Source organism: Trichechus manatus, unplaced genomic scaffold (assembly GCF_000243295.1).
Source record: "Trichechus manatus latirostris isolate Lorelei unplaced genomic scaffold, TriManLat1.0 scaffold00142, whole genome shotgun sequence".
In the NCBI taxonomy this organism is placed as follows: Eukaryota; Metazoa; Chordata; class Mammalia; order Sirenia; family Trichechidae; genus Trichechus; species Trichechus manatus.
The window spans coordinates 1,679,995-1,696,878 of record NW_004444078.1 but is presented as its reverse complement, the minus strand read 5'-3'; the positions used below and the strand labels follow the sequence as shown (position 1 = coordinate 1,696,878).

At 39.2% G+C, this 16,884-nt stretch overlaps 1 protein-coding gene across 3 annotated transcripts in view; it reads right to left on the bottom strand.

Moving 5' to 3' along the window:
• The window catches only part of STAT4 (signal transducer and activator of transcription 4), a 99,452-nt gene extending 90,222 nt beyond the window's left edge, over nucleotides 1-9,230 (bottom strand). The window contains exons 1-3 of one of the 3 annotated variants that reach the window (XM_004385577.2): nucleotides 8,964-9,230; nucleotides 5,894-6,022; nucleotides 3,355-3,499 (exon numbers count right to left, since the gene is read on the bottom strand). In XM_004385577.2, coding sequence (XP_004385634.1) covers nucleotides 3,355-3,499; nucleotides 5,894-6,021 — 273 coding nt within the window. In that variant the 5' untranslated portion in view covers nucleotide 6,022; nucleotides 8,964-9,230. Of the gene's footprint in view, nucleotides 1-3,354; nucleotides 3,500-5,893; nucleotides 6,023-8,963 lie in introns of those variants that run through there. The other 2 variants (XM_023739859.1, XM_023739858.1) reach the window with 2 other exon arrangements.
• Nucleotides 9,231-16,884: the final 7,654 nt, after the last annotated feature.

Below are 16,884 nucleotides of genomic sequence, written 5' to 3'. Positions count from 1 at the left end.
ATGTTAATTTCTTCATATTTAATAGCATTGAGTCAACAGATAGCTGTCTAGAACTGAAATATATAGTTTTAAAAATATGAAACATATCACACTTCTTAATGCAATGAGAAGACATTTTTTAGATACTCAGAATTTTAAAAAGGGGCCAAGACCAGCTGGACATCAGTTTTCACTGCCTCTCACTTTGGAGCTTGCCTTTACCCTAGGGTCAGTGGTAAATCATTCTAAATTCTTATTGGAAATAAGTGTGATATAAATAGTGAATTAAAATATTGAAACTAGAGACCTCAATTTCTCTAGAAAGAATCAAAATAAACCTACTGTATACCTACTGAGTTCGCCAGACTCCGTGTTGTTTGCTCTTTTTTTGTTGTTGTTGTTATAACAGTTAAAATGGGTTTTAAAAATCTCAGGGAATGAAAATGTTCACAGCAGCTACCCACTGTGTCAATAGTCTTGATAGGAGGTTTTTTTTGGAGGGAGGCAGCACTTCCTTCATCAAAAAGACTTATCAAAAATAAATTTAGTGAGAATATGATAGATTAAAAAGAAGCATAAAATGCAGGCTTGTTTAGATACAAAACAGGAGTTGATGGTCTTCTTTATTACTGTTTTCTACTGAGTTCTGAATTAATATAAATACTCAACTATAGTTTATAAAATTAAATATACAAAGCATAAGGAAAAGTGTATTTGTCAATTTGGAGTATCTTAAAACAAACTGTGCTTTGAGTTCCGAGTGTGTAGCAGAGCCATTTGAGTGCTGGAGGGAAGGAGGAGTTTACAAAAGGAGGTCAGGTTTTTACCTTCAAAGAGCTCGTGACCTGGTTAGACACATCCAACACAGATGAAAGGGAGATGAGGTGAAGCTGGTTATTTTACAACCAGTGTCCTGTGATGGATGAGGGCAAGGGCTGAAAGGTATGGCGAAGGTGTCCTTACTGTGCTAGGACCGAAGCAAGTTCTCTAGAACTGGGCTGGAGGAAGAGAGATGCTAGAGCATTCCTGGTCATGCGACCATCATGGACAAAGGCTCAGAGTCATTAATGAATGAGCTTAGTGTGTTTGGGAACAGGGAGTAGATTTTATTTTTCTGAGATAGAAATGTTGAATAGCCCCAGGAAATTTGTTGGGAAAGGTATAAAGAGGTCAGATGCTGGAGGACCAATGACACAAGAATAAGAGCTTGTGTATGAGCTGGAACGTAACTGGGAGTTACTGCAAGTTCTTGAGTAGTGGAGCAGTGAGATAGAAATGATGTTTTACAAGATTGGTCTGATAGGATTGGAAAGAAGAGAAGTGCACCCCTTACAATCTTTTCCCACACAGAAAAAAAGATAAACGGTATACTTAGCCTTGATTTACACTGAAAAGATACTATTTTCTCCATCAAGGAGCCTTGATGGTGCAGTGGTTAAAACAGTCAGCTGGCTAACCAATAGGTGGCAGTTGGAATCCACCAGCCACTCCATGGGGGAAAGATGCAGCAGTCTGCTTCAGTAAAGATTTACAGTGGAAACCCTGTGGGGCGGTTTTACTTTGTCCTATAGGGTCGTTGTGAGTCAGAATCGACTCAACGACAGTGGTTTATTTTCTTCACCAACGAGTACCATTTATTGAAAGCCTACTGTCTGCCAGAATAAAAGCTCTAGTCTTCCTCACATCATAAAAGGTAGGTAACAATCATTCTCATTTACATGAAAAGATACAAGGACTTTGGAAAGAGTAAGTGATTTGCTCACGGCCATATTGAGAGCCAGAATTTGAATACACTTTATCCTTCTGTGCCCCTCTAGCAAAGTGACCTGTAGGAACTTTGCTTCTAGATCAGGGTTCAGCAAATTTTTTCTATAACAGGCCAGAGAAATACATAATACACACACGCACACGCGCGATATTTGTGTTTTAGTCTTTATGGCCAATGGTCTCTGCGGCACCTACTCAACTCTGCCATTGTAGCACAAAAGCGGCCATGGACAAGACACGAATGAGCATGACTGTGTTCCAATAAAATTTTATTTCTAGACATTGGAATTTTAATTTCATGTAATTTTTATGTGTCACCAGGTAGTATTTTTTCAACCATTTAAAAATGTAAAAGCCATCCTTAATCATGAATTGTATATAAACAGGTATTGGGTAGTGGGCCAGAGTTGACTTGTGGGCCAGAGTTTGCCGATTCCTGTTTTAAGCTTATTGATTAAAGCACTAAGCTAATGGGGCCAAGGTTAAATGTCTTCTCCCCCATAAAAGACAGCTTTCTTTACGCAGTGAAAATTTTTGGGTTTTTTTTTTTTTGGCACCAGGCTACTTTCCTACCTTCCCAACTAGTGTCTTGCAAATTTGTAGGGGATTACAAGGGCAAAGATGGCTCAGTGCAACTCATAACAACAATAGGAAAAACAAATGTATATGGCCCTCTCACAAATGTAAGAAGCTTTATTTTCCAGCACATTTCTATTATAGTCTGGGAACAATATTCTAAAAATACACTCCCTTTGTTGTCTAATAGATCGTAGGCACTCAGTAAATACTACAGTAGTTAGTGTTCAGAGTCTGTCACATAAGAACCTCCGGGTTTAGCTCAGTATTAGCCTACCCTTAATCCTTTAGATCACTGATTCACTCACTTCATTTATTTGTTCCTTTAAGCAATAAATATTACATGTCTACTATGTGTCAGGCCTTATACTGAGTGCTGGAAATTCAGAGCTGAATACTGGAGTCCTTGCTTCAAGAATCCCATAGTCTGGGGAAGAACAAACACATAGAAATGGCAATAATGTAGAATATACTAAATACAGATGTGTAGGAATACAAGAGAGATCTTTGCCTGGTAAACCTTTGAGATAGCGGCCAAAGAACACTTTTAAAGAAGGTGAGATTTGAACCAAATCTGGAAGACTACATACATCCATGATGCTACCACCTATGAATGTTAACAATACCAACTATAAATTATTGCATAAGAGAATAAAGCAAGGAAGAGCTGGGGGGATAGTGAGGAAACTGATTATTATCTTTTTAATCCCTGATTTGATGTTGTTCAATTTGATTGCATCTGGAAAACTTAAGTCATATGCAACTGTCACACAAAACACACACACACACACACACGCACACACACACCCCTTCTTGCTGATAGTGTATTTTGCATTCAAAAATTTTTTCTCGAAAAACAGGTATTGGATAATGAAATAAAATTCAGCACAAAATTTAAAAATAATTAAAGAACTCAGATTTTTCCCTTAAACCTGGTTTGAAAATAATAGAAGGTTACATACATGACTTTTTTATAACTGAATGTAAGACTCATAAATCCAAATATTTTTTAAAATTAGAATACATTCTCACCTGAAGGACTTTCCTAATTCTTTTTAGATTGTGTATCAAGAGCAGGTTTTTCTCTTTGGAAACGCGACCTAACTGTTCATCCAGTTGTATTAACAAGTTTTGAAGAAGAATTGTTGCCATGGTTTCATTGTTAGAAGCTGCCTCCCTAATAAAACAAAAGTGTTATTATACAACAGGAAACAACTTGGTAAAATGTCTGTTTACCGCACTAATTTTAAAGTGATAAATCTATTCCATAGTGATAAGCATTAAGGGGTTTTTAAAAATTAAACTATGCAAGGTGAAGATATCTATAAAGAATGTGAATCATGCTAAGAAATTAAGTTTATTCATACCAAATCTATGGTAGAGAATTGATATAATCAATGTTTTAAAAGCAAAAAAACAGGTACTAGATTTCATCGATTTAAAAAAAGGAAGCATCTCTTACAGCTTTTAATTATATTATCCCAAAAATTTCAAATAATTGGAACAGTGCTTTTTTCAATTGCTGAGACCATTTCTTAACTGTACCCGGGAAGGAAAGAAGGAAGATGCACAACCAAACACCTCATGGGATTTGTTTCCCTAGTTTGGAGGTTTAGGGTCATAGTTTCATGGGACATAGCAGTTAATTGGCCTAATGACGCGTTTAGTGCTTCTGTTCTACCTCCTAGTTCCTTGTGTAGTGCCTGGGGTCTTAAAAGCTTACAAGTGTCCATCCAAGCCACAACAATTGGTCTCTATTCACCTGGAGCAACAGAGGAAGAAGGAGAGTCAGGAACAGGAGGAGATATGAAATGTGTGGCTAATTGCCTCCATGAACAACTGCCTCCTTTGCCATGAGACCAGAGGAACTGAATGGTGGCCGGTTACCATTACTAAACATTTTGATCAAAGATCCCATGGAAGAATCCTGATCAAAACATGGAAAGTGCAGAACAGAATTTCAAACTCTCATGGACTCTAAACTTTCTAGAGCCATGGAGGGTGGATGAACCTCTGAAATTATTGCCCTGAGATAATCTTTAACCCTTAAACCAAAAATATCCCCTGAAGTCATCTTAAAAGTGGCTAAGAGCTCAGCTTCTAACCAAAAAGGTTGGCAGTTTGGATCCACCAGCCGCTTCTTAGAAACCCTATGAGGCAGTTCTACGCTATCCTGTAGGGTCACTGTGAGTCAAAATCGACTCAACAGCAACAAGTTTGGATTTGGTTTTGAGCATGATGGTCTTTCAAGAACTACCTATGTGGGATCAAATTGACAACAGCAACTAGAAAGATTAGAAGGAATCTTAGGGAGCAGTGAGTTTATGTTAATGAAGGAGGAACAATTCAGAAAAGGAGGGTGAGAATGGTTATACAACTTGAAGAATGTAATCAATGTCACTAAACTGTACATGTAGAAACTGTTAAATTGGTGTATGTTTTGCTGCGTATATTCCCAACAACAACAAAATAAATAAAGTTTAGACAGAAAGAAAAAGGAAGGGAGGGAGGGAGGGAGGAGGGGAAGGAAGGGAATGAGAGGTAGGGAAGGAGATAAGAAGGAAGGGGGAGGGAGGGAGGGAGGATTTGCTTTAGTAAATAAAGTATTCTAAGTTTTTTAGGAATTTTCTTCCTATTATCTAAGAACTCTCATAAAATCTCCTTTGGAAAATATAAGACGGAGTCAAATTGGGACATTGTAACACCAATTGGCCAGACACTTTAAAATGTCTAGTCCATTGACTACTTTTAATATTTTCATCTGAATAGTTTATACTTTATAGTCAAATTCTTAGATTCTTCTCATGTAGCCCATACTAATATTATATATTGAATGAAAAAGTAACTGATTGTAGCAGCATTAGAGAAGAATATGTAAAAATATAATGGAGCAAGCATATAACATAATTTTCTCAGAAAATATTTAAAAATATTTATTAACTATTTAAAAACTGTTTCCCATAATTTATCTTTCTTTTTAATAGAAGAAATTATTGCAACAAGAAAAAACATTATCAAAATACATTGTCCCTAAAATGGGTCTGAGGCTATGTTTTCCAGATACAGGATAGTTCAGTAATGACTTTTTTTTTGGAATTCCACTATTTAGACTTGAGATTAGGACCACAAAGATGCTTCAGTTTGGATGGTATAGGGAGTGAAGAATGTACCATTTAGTTTAAATGATTGATAATACAAGATCTCTCATCTTTCCTTCTTCCTTTCATGCATTCTTTCTGTCTGTCTGTCTACCTATCTATCTAATCTAGTATATATACATATCAACAGATTTAATTATTGGCTTATTAATACATAGAAAAATTGTTGAAGTTTGGCTTACAGAAAAACAAAGCACTCAAACTATTCAGTTTTCATCTACAATGGGTGAACCTAGAAAGGGCAATTCTTCTCCTCCTTTGAGAAGGCTTTCCAAATCCTTGAAGAAGTTCTTTACTTGAAAAGAATGCATCTCCTGAGTCACAAGTGGACCACAGAAGAAACCTACATGAATAAAGTATAACCCATTTGTGCATCCACTTATAGGGAAAAATAGAATAATGTTTGATCCTACCAGTCTTGATTTTCAATCCACTGGGCCAGCAGATGTCGAATTTCCATAGGAAAGTTGTCATCGTAAAATTGATCTACTTGCTCCAAAAACTTGATTTCTAACTGTTGAACTTGATTCCATTGAGACATACTGTAAAAGAAAGGGTAAAATTAGAGTTTTAAACTAAAGTTAATTAATAGCTGTGGTACATGCTTTCTTCTTTCCTTAAATTTCAGATGAAGAAAATGTTGCCCACTAGTTCAGTAAATGGAGAAAAATTTCTTTTATAGTCACTTAATTAAAAAAGACAGAAAAGAAAAAATGCTTTCAGTGCACAGATATAGAATTCCTCTAAGCTTCTACCTTAGTCATACCTAATGCAAAGAAAAAGCCTTCTTCCTCCGTCACCAAAACATATCCTTCCTTGCTCTAACAAGAACTCTTGTTCCACCTTCCCCAGGAATCTTTCGACCCCTAAAATCATTTCCCACCTTCATCTGTCTACACAGATATTTATTTTCAACAAGCTCCTTCTCTATCCTTTGCTCTCTCTACACTATTAGACTTGAGCAACATTAAGGCAAATCATATACTTAACATCTATTATACTTCCTAAGACTCACTTATGGAGCCCTGGTGGTTAAGAGTTCGGCTGCTAACCAAAAGGTCGGTAGTTCAAATCCACCAGCCGCCCCTTGGAAACCCTATGGGACAGTTCTACTCTGTCCTAGAGAGTCGCTATGAGTTGGAATCAACTCAATGGCAACGAGTTTGGTTTTTTGGAAGAACTTCTTAAGGCTTTACATGTGCAGGACACCCAATAAAAGCTTCTTTTGTATGAAACTGCCCAATCCTTTTTTTCTCTATTTCAGTTTGTCTAGCTTCTAGAGTGAGCTTTAAGTTCTAGACTTCTGGTCTAATTCTGTCTTAGGTCCATGAAGAATTTCATGTATACATTTTCATGGGTTCTAGTTCTTTCAGTTCAATGTATCTTGGAACCAATAAATATTTTTCATTTCTTTCTGTGATGATCCACTATGGTTGGGCAAATCTTTTAAAGTCAACTTTTACTTTGTCTCTGATGTGAATGGGACAGTGGTTAAACACTCAAGTTACTTTACGGAGGAAGAAACTACACTTGATATACTTTATGCAGCCTGGCATAAAACAAAACTATGTGTTTCCCCTACATAACCCCAGTCTGGCCCATTTAGAAACTTTAGACATATTTCCTAAGTCAGGGAAATTAATATGACATTGTCTCATTTAAAATACAGTGTTTCACTTTTCCCAAAGTCAAATTTTTTATTGTTTTGTCAGCAATTCTAGGCCAAAGAAAACAATCTCTTACTGATTAATCTCCATAGTATTTTACAACATCTTGTAGTAACTTAATGTTTCCTTTTGCCTATAGAACATCCGATGATAAATTTAATATATTTCATAACTGTTTTTAACACCTTTTTTCTTGAGCTCCCTAGAAATGATCTAAAATGTATAGAACTGTTGCCAGTGTTTTTCTAAAGAGAAAGCAAATGGGAAAAGAAATGCCTCTGTTTGCACATCACTTTATGTTTTATAAAGACCTTTACACGTTACAATTATAGGTACATTGTAAGCCCTCAGTAAGTGCCTGTTAAATAATGAGTGGTGCTCCTAATATTGCTATGAATGAGGTAAATCGATAGTATTACTCCAACTTTAAAAATGAAAAAACAAAAACAAACAAAAAAACCCTGATTATCAAATAGGTGAATTCAACTCCCGTCCAAGATATACAGCTCCTAAGAATCCAGCTGAGGTCCCCTAAGGCCAGACCCAGTTGTCTTTCCAAATGCTGGGTGTATACATAAACCTGTTGCAGCTGAGTCAATTCCAACTCATAGTGACCCTGTAGGACAGAGCAGAATTGCCTGATAGGGCTTCCAAGGAGCGGCTGTTGGATTCGAACTGCTGACCTTTTTGGTTAACAGCAGAGCTCTTAACCACTATGCCACCAGGGCTCTGGGTGCATATATACACGTATGTATATATACCACACAAAATTGGAACATTTGTTCTCATGCTACTATCAACATTGTCCTGCTTTATCTCTATCAATGACAACAGAGAACACAGCTAAAAATAATATAATTTTAATTGTAACTCTTGTTGAATCCTTGCTATGATTTATATGAAAATCTCACTTCTAATTAAGAATTAACTGGGCTGAACCTATCCTAAACTTAGATCACTCATAAGACCTGAGTCAACCTTCTGGAAAGATGAACGCAAGGCTGAAAAAAGAGACTGATAAGGTAAATAGTCCTAAGACATTCTTCTCTGTTGCAGCCTCTAGAATTGCCTTTAGACATCTTTCAGTTTCTTTTTTTTTTGGTTGGTTGTTTGCTTTCACTCTCTAAGGGCTAATTCCCTCATCACTAGTAAATTATGAAACATTTCTTCTGAAAACTGAGAGCCTGTCTGCTCCCTTTGAGTGCCTGGCCCAAGCAGATCTCCCAAAAGGGGCATTTGTCCCACTCTCTGGGAGCTAATGGTGCCACGTTGGCTCTGTGATTCACAACCTGCAAAGGAGATGACCTGCCCTAAGTATCACTTGCTCTCATCAAAGCCACTATCACTGGCTACCCTAGGTATGGGCTTTTGTCTGAAACCCAGGCATGGAATCAAATGTCAGACATCACAGATCTAGAGAAGCTGGCTAAGAAAGCGAAGAGGGGCTCACTTTCAGCACTTCGTGGGGACACACCTCCACATCAGCCACAACTCTCCCACCCACCCTGCCATTCAGCTATTCACAGAGGCACCTGGGGTTCCAGGGCCTTCAGGGCAGAGTGCCAGGGAGCTGCTGCTGGGAGACCTCCCTGGGGACTTTCTGGCACTCTCTTAAAAAAGACCAGAGTGAGCGCATAGTCACATCTTGGAGCTGGGCAAGATAATTCTCTTTAGAATTATCGCTTCTCAGGTTAAAATGGAGCAACTATCAAAACATCAAATGAAAACTGAAGCCTCAGTAGCATCCCGCATAAGCATTTGCTGGCCTGTTTCTCCTCCAGAGAGGCAATGCAAAGGTATGGTTTGCTCGCCTTACCTGGCCCTCTCTCAGCCTAGGTCCCAGGCAGTGCTCAAGTCCAAAGTCAGAATCACCCTTCTAGTCCCCAGTACAAAGCCGCTGACATCATTAGTAGGGGATTTGCATTTCTCCTCCCACTTGAGGCTTTCCTGTGCGTCAGTATTTGAGTTTCTGGGACTTTACTTGGGTCTGTTTCCGCCCACTCTGTCTTCTAAAAATACTAAAGAGCAGAAACAGTTGGTACCCTCCCCCCGTATCCCCCATCAGCCACTCTTGCATCTGCAGGTGGCCTTGGATATCGGGGATGAGGGGGGGAGTAGTGGTACACATTCATTTTCTTCCTTCCTTCCCCCGGACAGAGAGCTTCAGCAAACAAACCTGCCTGGAGCCAAATTTCTCGGCTTTCTATCTCCTTAGCACCAGGCTCCACTTACCCTGGGATGAAAGGGTTAGTAGCCAGGATCAAAACACCAAACTCATAGACCTACCTGTGTTCCAGTTCCAGTAGGGCCTGCTTACTCAGAGGAGGACAACCTCATCCAAAGGGTTGGCCCAACTCCTGCACAGGCCACCAATGCCTGCCTTACTGGCCCAGCATCCTCCTACTGTCCCTGGGTAGCCTCGTACCTGGTTGCTGTAGTATCCTCTGTGACATAGACCTGTTCTAGAATCATAGAACTGGAGGATGTCTTGGTCTCATCCGGTTCTAACTCTGCTTTCACATCTAAAGACACCAAATCCCAGAGATGTGACCAAAGTGACTCAAGGAGTTACTTGGTGAGTCTGGATACAAACCCAGGGGTTTTAACTCCCACCTCAGTGGTTTTTTCATCTCATTTCCTCAGAACTAGATGATACCCCCCTAACATATAGGGAGAGTTCTATAAACATCCAGAAAAATAAAGGAAGATAGACAAACTGAAAGAAAGACAGAAGAAATGACTGGATTAGGCACATGCATAAAACAATGTACCGAGGTAAAGGGACGACTTCACCGCTGGTCCCTACAAGCCATTACACAGGTACACCTTCTGGATTCTCCTCCTCTTCCGGGTGACGTTATTCTAATGCACTTAAATTTGCCTCACCTCACCCCCTAAAATAAGTCAATCAACTACAAGATCACACTCTGTACACGTCATTCTAAATTCACACATAGGCCTAGTACTGTCTGCTTGCTCCCTGGGCAGAGCTTCCAGAAGCTTGTGCTGCTCTGTTTCAAGTGAAGAAAGTGCCTAATTCAGGTCATTCTATCAGTGACTAGGCAAAGTCTTATTTTCTTCTCGGGAAGGGCTCACTGCCTATAGGAAACAGTCCAAATTCTTGGCACTCAAAGCTCTTCACAATTTGATCGCAACCTATCCAGGAAGCTTTTCTCCCCTACAGGAGTCGATGATTCAACCTAGACCAGTCTACTCTGTCCCCTAGACTGTTGTTGTTGTTGTTAGGTGCTGTCAAGTCGGTTCCGACTCATAGCGACACTATAGGACAGAGTAGAACTGCCCCATAGGGTTTCCAAGGAGCAGCTGGTGGATTTGAACTGCTGACCTTTTGGTTAGCAGCTGAGCTCTTAACCACTGCGCCACCAGGGCTCCGTCCGCTAGACTATCTTATATTTCAGTATTGATGCTCCTTTCCACTGAAATTTCCTCCTCCAACTTCTTCATTATTGAAATCCTATCCTTCTCTGAGAAGACTTCACTGATGACTCAAGTCCATAGCAACTGTTCCCTGCTCTGAATTCTTGTCACACTTCCTACCTAAAACAGCGTCATTTAACAGAAATAAAATGCAAACCACGTATGTAATTTTAAACTTTATAGAAGTGCCATTAAAAAAGTAAAAAGAAACAGGTGAAATTAATTTTAATAATATAAATAACCCAGTAAAAATACAGAACATTAAGATTTCAACATGTAATCAATATAAAAAATTATTAATGAGATGTATTTTTGCATTTTTTTCGTACTAAATCTTTGAAATCTGGAATGTATTTAACGCTTACTGCACATCTTAATTCGGACTAGCCACATTTCATGTACTTAATAGCCACTAGTGGCTAACGTATTGGATGGCACAGATCTATACCACTTATTCAGCACTTTTCACTTCCTGCCTTATTTTGTTAGTCATACTAGTTTTTCTGGTCCTTGTCTTTGTGTCTTTATCATCATTGTGGAGCCCTGGTCGCACAGTGGTTAAGAACTTGGCTGCTAACCAAAATGTCGGCAGTTTGAATCCACCAGTTGCTCCTTGGAAACCCTATGGGCAGTTCTATTCTGTTCTATAGAGTTGCTACGAGTTTGAATCCACTCAACAGCAGTGGGTTTATTGTCATTGTATTTAGCTGTTGTGCCTACCATATGAAGCAGAGGGTTTGTTCTCTTCCTTCCTATAACGGGTTCACCTTGGGATTCCCCCAGCAGTTTTCAACCTGTTTGGTCTCAAGACCCTGTTATGCTCTTAAAAATTGTTGATGACCCCAAAGAACTTTTGTGAGGTTTGTATCTATTGCTATTTACTATATTAAAAACTAAAAATGTGAAAAAAATTAAAATATTTTTCCTTTAAAATTACAATAATAAATCCATTACACGTTAACATAAAACATTTTTAATGAAAAATAACTATCTTTCAAAATAGAAAAAATCGTGAGAGGAGTGGCATTGTGTTACATTTTAAAAAATCTCTTAAATATCTGGCTTAAGAGAAGACGGCTGGATTCTCCTATCTGCTTCTGCGTTTAATTTGTTGCAAAATGCTGTTTTGCTTGAAGCATAGGAAGAAAATCCAGACTCACACAGATGTGCAGCTGGTAAAGGGAGGAGTCTTTTTAATACCTTTTAGATAATTGTGGATATTCTTCTTTGATACTACATAACACTTGTCATGGATTGAGCTGTGTGCCCCAAAACTATCTATATTAGTTTGACTAGGCCATGATTCCCAATATTATGTGATTGTCCACCATTTTGTCATCTGATGTGACTTTCCTATGTGTTGTAAATCCTGTCTCTATGATGTTAATGAGATTTGATTAGTGGCAGTTATGTTAATGAGTCAGGACTCAATTTATAAGATTGGGTTGTGTCTTGAGCCAATCTGTTTTGTGATATAAAAGAGAGAAGTGAGCAGAGAGACATGGGGACCTCATACCATCAAGAAAGCAATGATGGAATCAGAGCATGTCCTTTGGACCTGAGGTTCCTGCACGAAGAAGCTCCTAGGCCAGGGGAAGACTGATGACAAGGAACTTCCTCCAGAGCCGACAGAGAGAGAAAGCGTTCCCCTGGAGCAGATGCCCTGAGTTGGGCTTCTAGCCTACTAGCCTGTGAGACTATAAACTTCTATTTGTTAAAGCCATTCACTTGTGGTTTTTCTGTTAGAGCAGCACTAGATGACTAAGACAACACCGAACAAGTGGTAGTTTCTTAAGGGTTAGTTGCACTATGAAATCTAAACCATATCAACAAACTTTAGATAGTCTACATTAAAATTCATTGGTGTATCTTGGACTTTGAATAGACCGTTTACTCATGCATGATTTTGTAATCTCATACATTGGTCATTTGTAAAACATTGGTTCACTGAGTTTTGTAGCTCTTCCAAATGCTGACACATTTCCTCATGCAATATCAGAAAATCACATTAGGTAATATCACTGCTGACCTCATCATAAAAGCATTGTAAGTGTTGGGAAGCTGTCAAGCTCACAATGATGGATACAAGTTTTCCAAATTCTAATTTTTGCTTGAAAGCTGCAATTTCAATACTGGCAACAGATGCTGTCAGTTGTTTTCCTTGAAGTGACAGGCAGGTTGGCTATGTTCATTAAAAAAAAAAAAAGTCTTCCAGATACCTAAGACTGAATAACCGTAGTTTGTCTGTCAGTTGTTCTTTCAAGTAAAAATGGTGTTCCATTAGAAAAGTGGCCAGTTCAGTGGGCAACTCAAGCAATCACGCAAGTGCTTTTCCCTGAACAACCATCGTACTTTAGTATGCGTACTTCCCATTTCACCACACAAAATATTAAAAAATGTGTTCTCAAGGTCTGAGATTTCATAAAATTAATATTTTTACTGCTTCATCCAGAGCACTCATAAGTCAAACTGGTGGTGAAGGATACAATGACTACTAGTATAATTTGGTGCCACTGTCTTGTTTTGTGCTAAGGCAGCAACAGATTTACTCGCCATTACTTTGGCACCATCGGTGCACATGGCAACAGAGTGAAAAGACAAACACAGTATTAATACTACTCCAAAAATAGTTTTGACCTCGCAGACCCCTGAAAAGATTTTGTAGACCAGCCCAGGGATCCACAGACAATACTTTGAGAACCTCTGCTTTATCCATCATATCCTAGTCACCATAATTAGTTCACCCAGGGATATATAGCATGAGGAATCTCTACACAAATGAACACATTTTTGCTTGGTTAAGCATCTGACTTAAACTCTTTCCTTACTACTCTCATGAACTGAGTTAGACATTTAAAAGGGGTATTTCTATGTTGACTTTCCTTCTCTTTCTTAAAATCAATTCTTAATACTCATGTTCCCAATTTCTTGACCCTACCTTGGCCCTGGTTTCACCAGTCCCTCAGAGCCAAAACAATTTCCACAGCAAAAACAAAACAAAACAAACACTAAAAATGAACATCCTCAAAAATTTTCCTAAACTCAAAGGCTTCCACAGACTCCCCTCTCCCATATAAATGGCCCTCCAATTGCCCTGGTTATAAGTCTTATCCGTAATTTTATGTTACTTCATCCAAGAAGGAAATTTCAAATTGTAAAATTGCAGAAATATAGATTCTAGCCCTCGTTCTGCCACTTACTAACTGTACAAAGTTGGATAAGCAACCTAACTTCTCCACGCCCAAACTCCCCATCTGTACAAATGGGGATATTATTTCCCAAATGAAACTGCTGGGAAGATCGAAAGAAATAATGTAAGGAACGAGATAGGGAAAAATGCCCAGTAAATAATAACTGTTGTTATTAGAATAATAATAATCATGCTGTAAGAAACTTTGGAGATCACTAGGTAGCCTTCTACCTTCCCTTCTTCCTCATCGTACAGATGGACAAAATCAAGATGAAGAGCGGTCAAGTGAGGTACGCAGGTTGCAGTCAAACTCAGTTCTTCTCACTGTGCTTTTTTCTATTATGCCAAATAGAATTGCTTATTTTGGAGGCAGAAAGGAAGGGAATATAACTTTCCCTGCAGAAGGTTGCAAGCCAGCTCCACCTCCCAATTCTTGTACAAAGAAGACCAGCATTTGCGGGTTTTCATTTGTATGGTAGCACCTTACGTCTTCCCTACAAGCTTCCTTTCTTATGCGTCCCGAGGAGCTGGAGTTATGTGAGTTGGAGTTAGATGCTGGTCGCAACATGTACATACAAAAAGTTATATTAAATTCTACAGTAGCATATGCTAGTACCAAATGAGTTGTACAGGAAGGAATACTGGGACAAGGCAGTCTGGTGTGGGTTTTATCTGTTCATCCGTGTCATCAAGTCTCCCAAACTCCATCAAAACAGGGACAGTCTGGTACAAAGGGCTTACTATTTATCTCGGAGTTTTCTTAAGCCCCGTTCCCAATGACTGTGCTCCCTCTACTGCCACCTCCGAAGCAATGCAATTTACAGATTAAAACATTTTTTCAAATAATAATAACAAACGCTCAGCTATAGGGGGCAGTGGTGGTTCAGTGGTAGAATTCTTGCCTTCCAATTAGGAGACCCAAGTTTGACTCCTGGCCTGTGTACCTCATGCCCGGCCACCACCCCTCTGCCACTGGAGGCTTCCATGTTGCTAGGATGCTGAACAGGTTTCAGAGGAACTTCCAGACTAAGACAGACTAGGAAGAAAGGCCTGGCAACCTACTTCAGAAAATCAGCCAATGAAAATCCTATGGATCACAATGATCTGATCTCCCAGGATTGGGCAACATTTCGTTCCATTGCGCAAGCGGTCGCCATGAGTTGGGGGGGCCGACTCAATGGCAGCTAACAATGACAACTCAGCTACAATTTTATATAGACTTAGTGCTAAGGACATCATATGCATTGTTTTACCTAAAACTCATAATACTCCATAGGATTAGGTGTTGTTACTATCTCCAATTTACAGGTAAGGAGACTGAGGTTTAATGAGGTTAGATAATCTGTCCAAAGTTAAGCAAATAGTAATGAGCTTCAACATTTACCCAAAAGCAAAGATGAGAAGGCAAGAAGGGGCAGGGAAACTGGAAGGATAGGGCAGGCGGCGTAGAAATGCTGAGAGTGCTAACACATTGGGGGACTGTAACCAACATCATGGAACAATCTGTGTGTGAATTGTTGAATCTAATTTGCTGTGTAAACTTTCACCTAAAACACAATAAAATATTCAAAAAGTATGGTAATGGGCTAAAAAAATGGTAACGGATTCCGACTCTGGACATTCCAACTCAAGACACCACGTTCTTAACAATCCTTGCTCTACTAAAAATCTTATCTTCTTTTATTTAAGAAAGCAACAATTGCTTGAAGAGCTATGGAAGAAGTACGTTAAAGATTTAAACATGAATTCCAAAATAGAGAGGCTCATTTCATAGTCCACTGGTTAGAGATGAAGCACATACTCTGATCCTCCAGCTTTTCCTTGAGGAGACTGAGCAGTAAGCCATGGCTTTTAAAGTCTCCAATATATCATGATGGTAGTCACCTGGTCAACAGAGTTCCAAAACATTTAGCAAATTACATGGTTCCATAGCATTTTGCTCATATTGTTCAAAAGGTGATTGTTTCTGCTGAGCCACAAATAAGAAAACGAGGTTTGACAGCAGGCTAAAAGACTTCCAAAAAATTCTATTTGTCCGGTCAGTTAGATAGCCTTTAACCACTTTATTGTATTTTATGTATTTGTTCATATGTCGGTGCCTTTCAGAACTGAATATTTGGAAGAAGTAAGTTTATTTTATGTTATTTTTCTTCGGGTTCCAGTGTCCAGCTCAGTGCTTGACATAGAGCAGCTGTTCAATAAGTGTCTACTGAACAGATGGAAAGGTGGAGGAAGTGTTTCAATTTCCAAGAGCTGAGCCTTGGTGCAGGGCTGTATCCAATCAGAGCAAGGAATGCCTTTTTCTGATTCTAAGGCACCTTGTGGGCTATCAGAGGTCCCGGTTGGGACCTTCAGTATCTTTTTTTCTGAGTAGTCACGGTATGGTTACTTCTGTAAGCTCTGACCCACGTTCTTCATCACTAGGGTCACTTTGGGGGAAGGGGTAAGTAGAGATCTTAGAAAATGCATCATCTCTGAGCCATAAGCATTTCTGTACTGTACTACTGTGGAAAAAAGAGTAGGGAGGGACTGATGAAATTAGGTTTTATGGTTGGAGGGAGCAAAGTAGGTGAGAGAGATGCAGCTAATAGGGCTTCAGATCAGTATCTCGATAGAACCCCTCAAAAGTTCAGCACGCACCCAGGGGTCTGAATGTTAACAGAAAGTTATCAATGAAGAGCAGTCCCCAAATCGAGTGCTGCTCAAAGACCTCCTGAGGCATGCAGATGATGGGACCTGTGGATAACCATTCTAATTGGCAGCTGAAAATCTTCTCATCTATGAGGAGAAGCTGGAAATCTGGATTTTTAACGAAAAATCTCTGGAATTTCAATTGTCCGCATGATTCAAATAATTTAACCACACATACTTACACACAAAAAAAAATAGTGTTGACCTACACTGCTGTAACAAAATAATGCATATCTGTAGGCCAGTTATTGGTGTGAACGCCGCCAGTTTGCCTTCTTTGTTCTAAACGAATATTTCTCAGCCCTGATCATTCTATGGGCACCCTGGTGGCGCAGTGGTTAAGAGCACGGCTGCTAACCAAAAAGTCAGCAGTTTGAATCCACCAGCCGCTCCTTGGAAACCCTATGGGGCAGTTCTA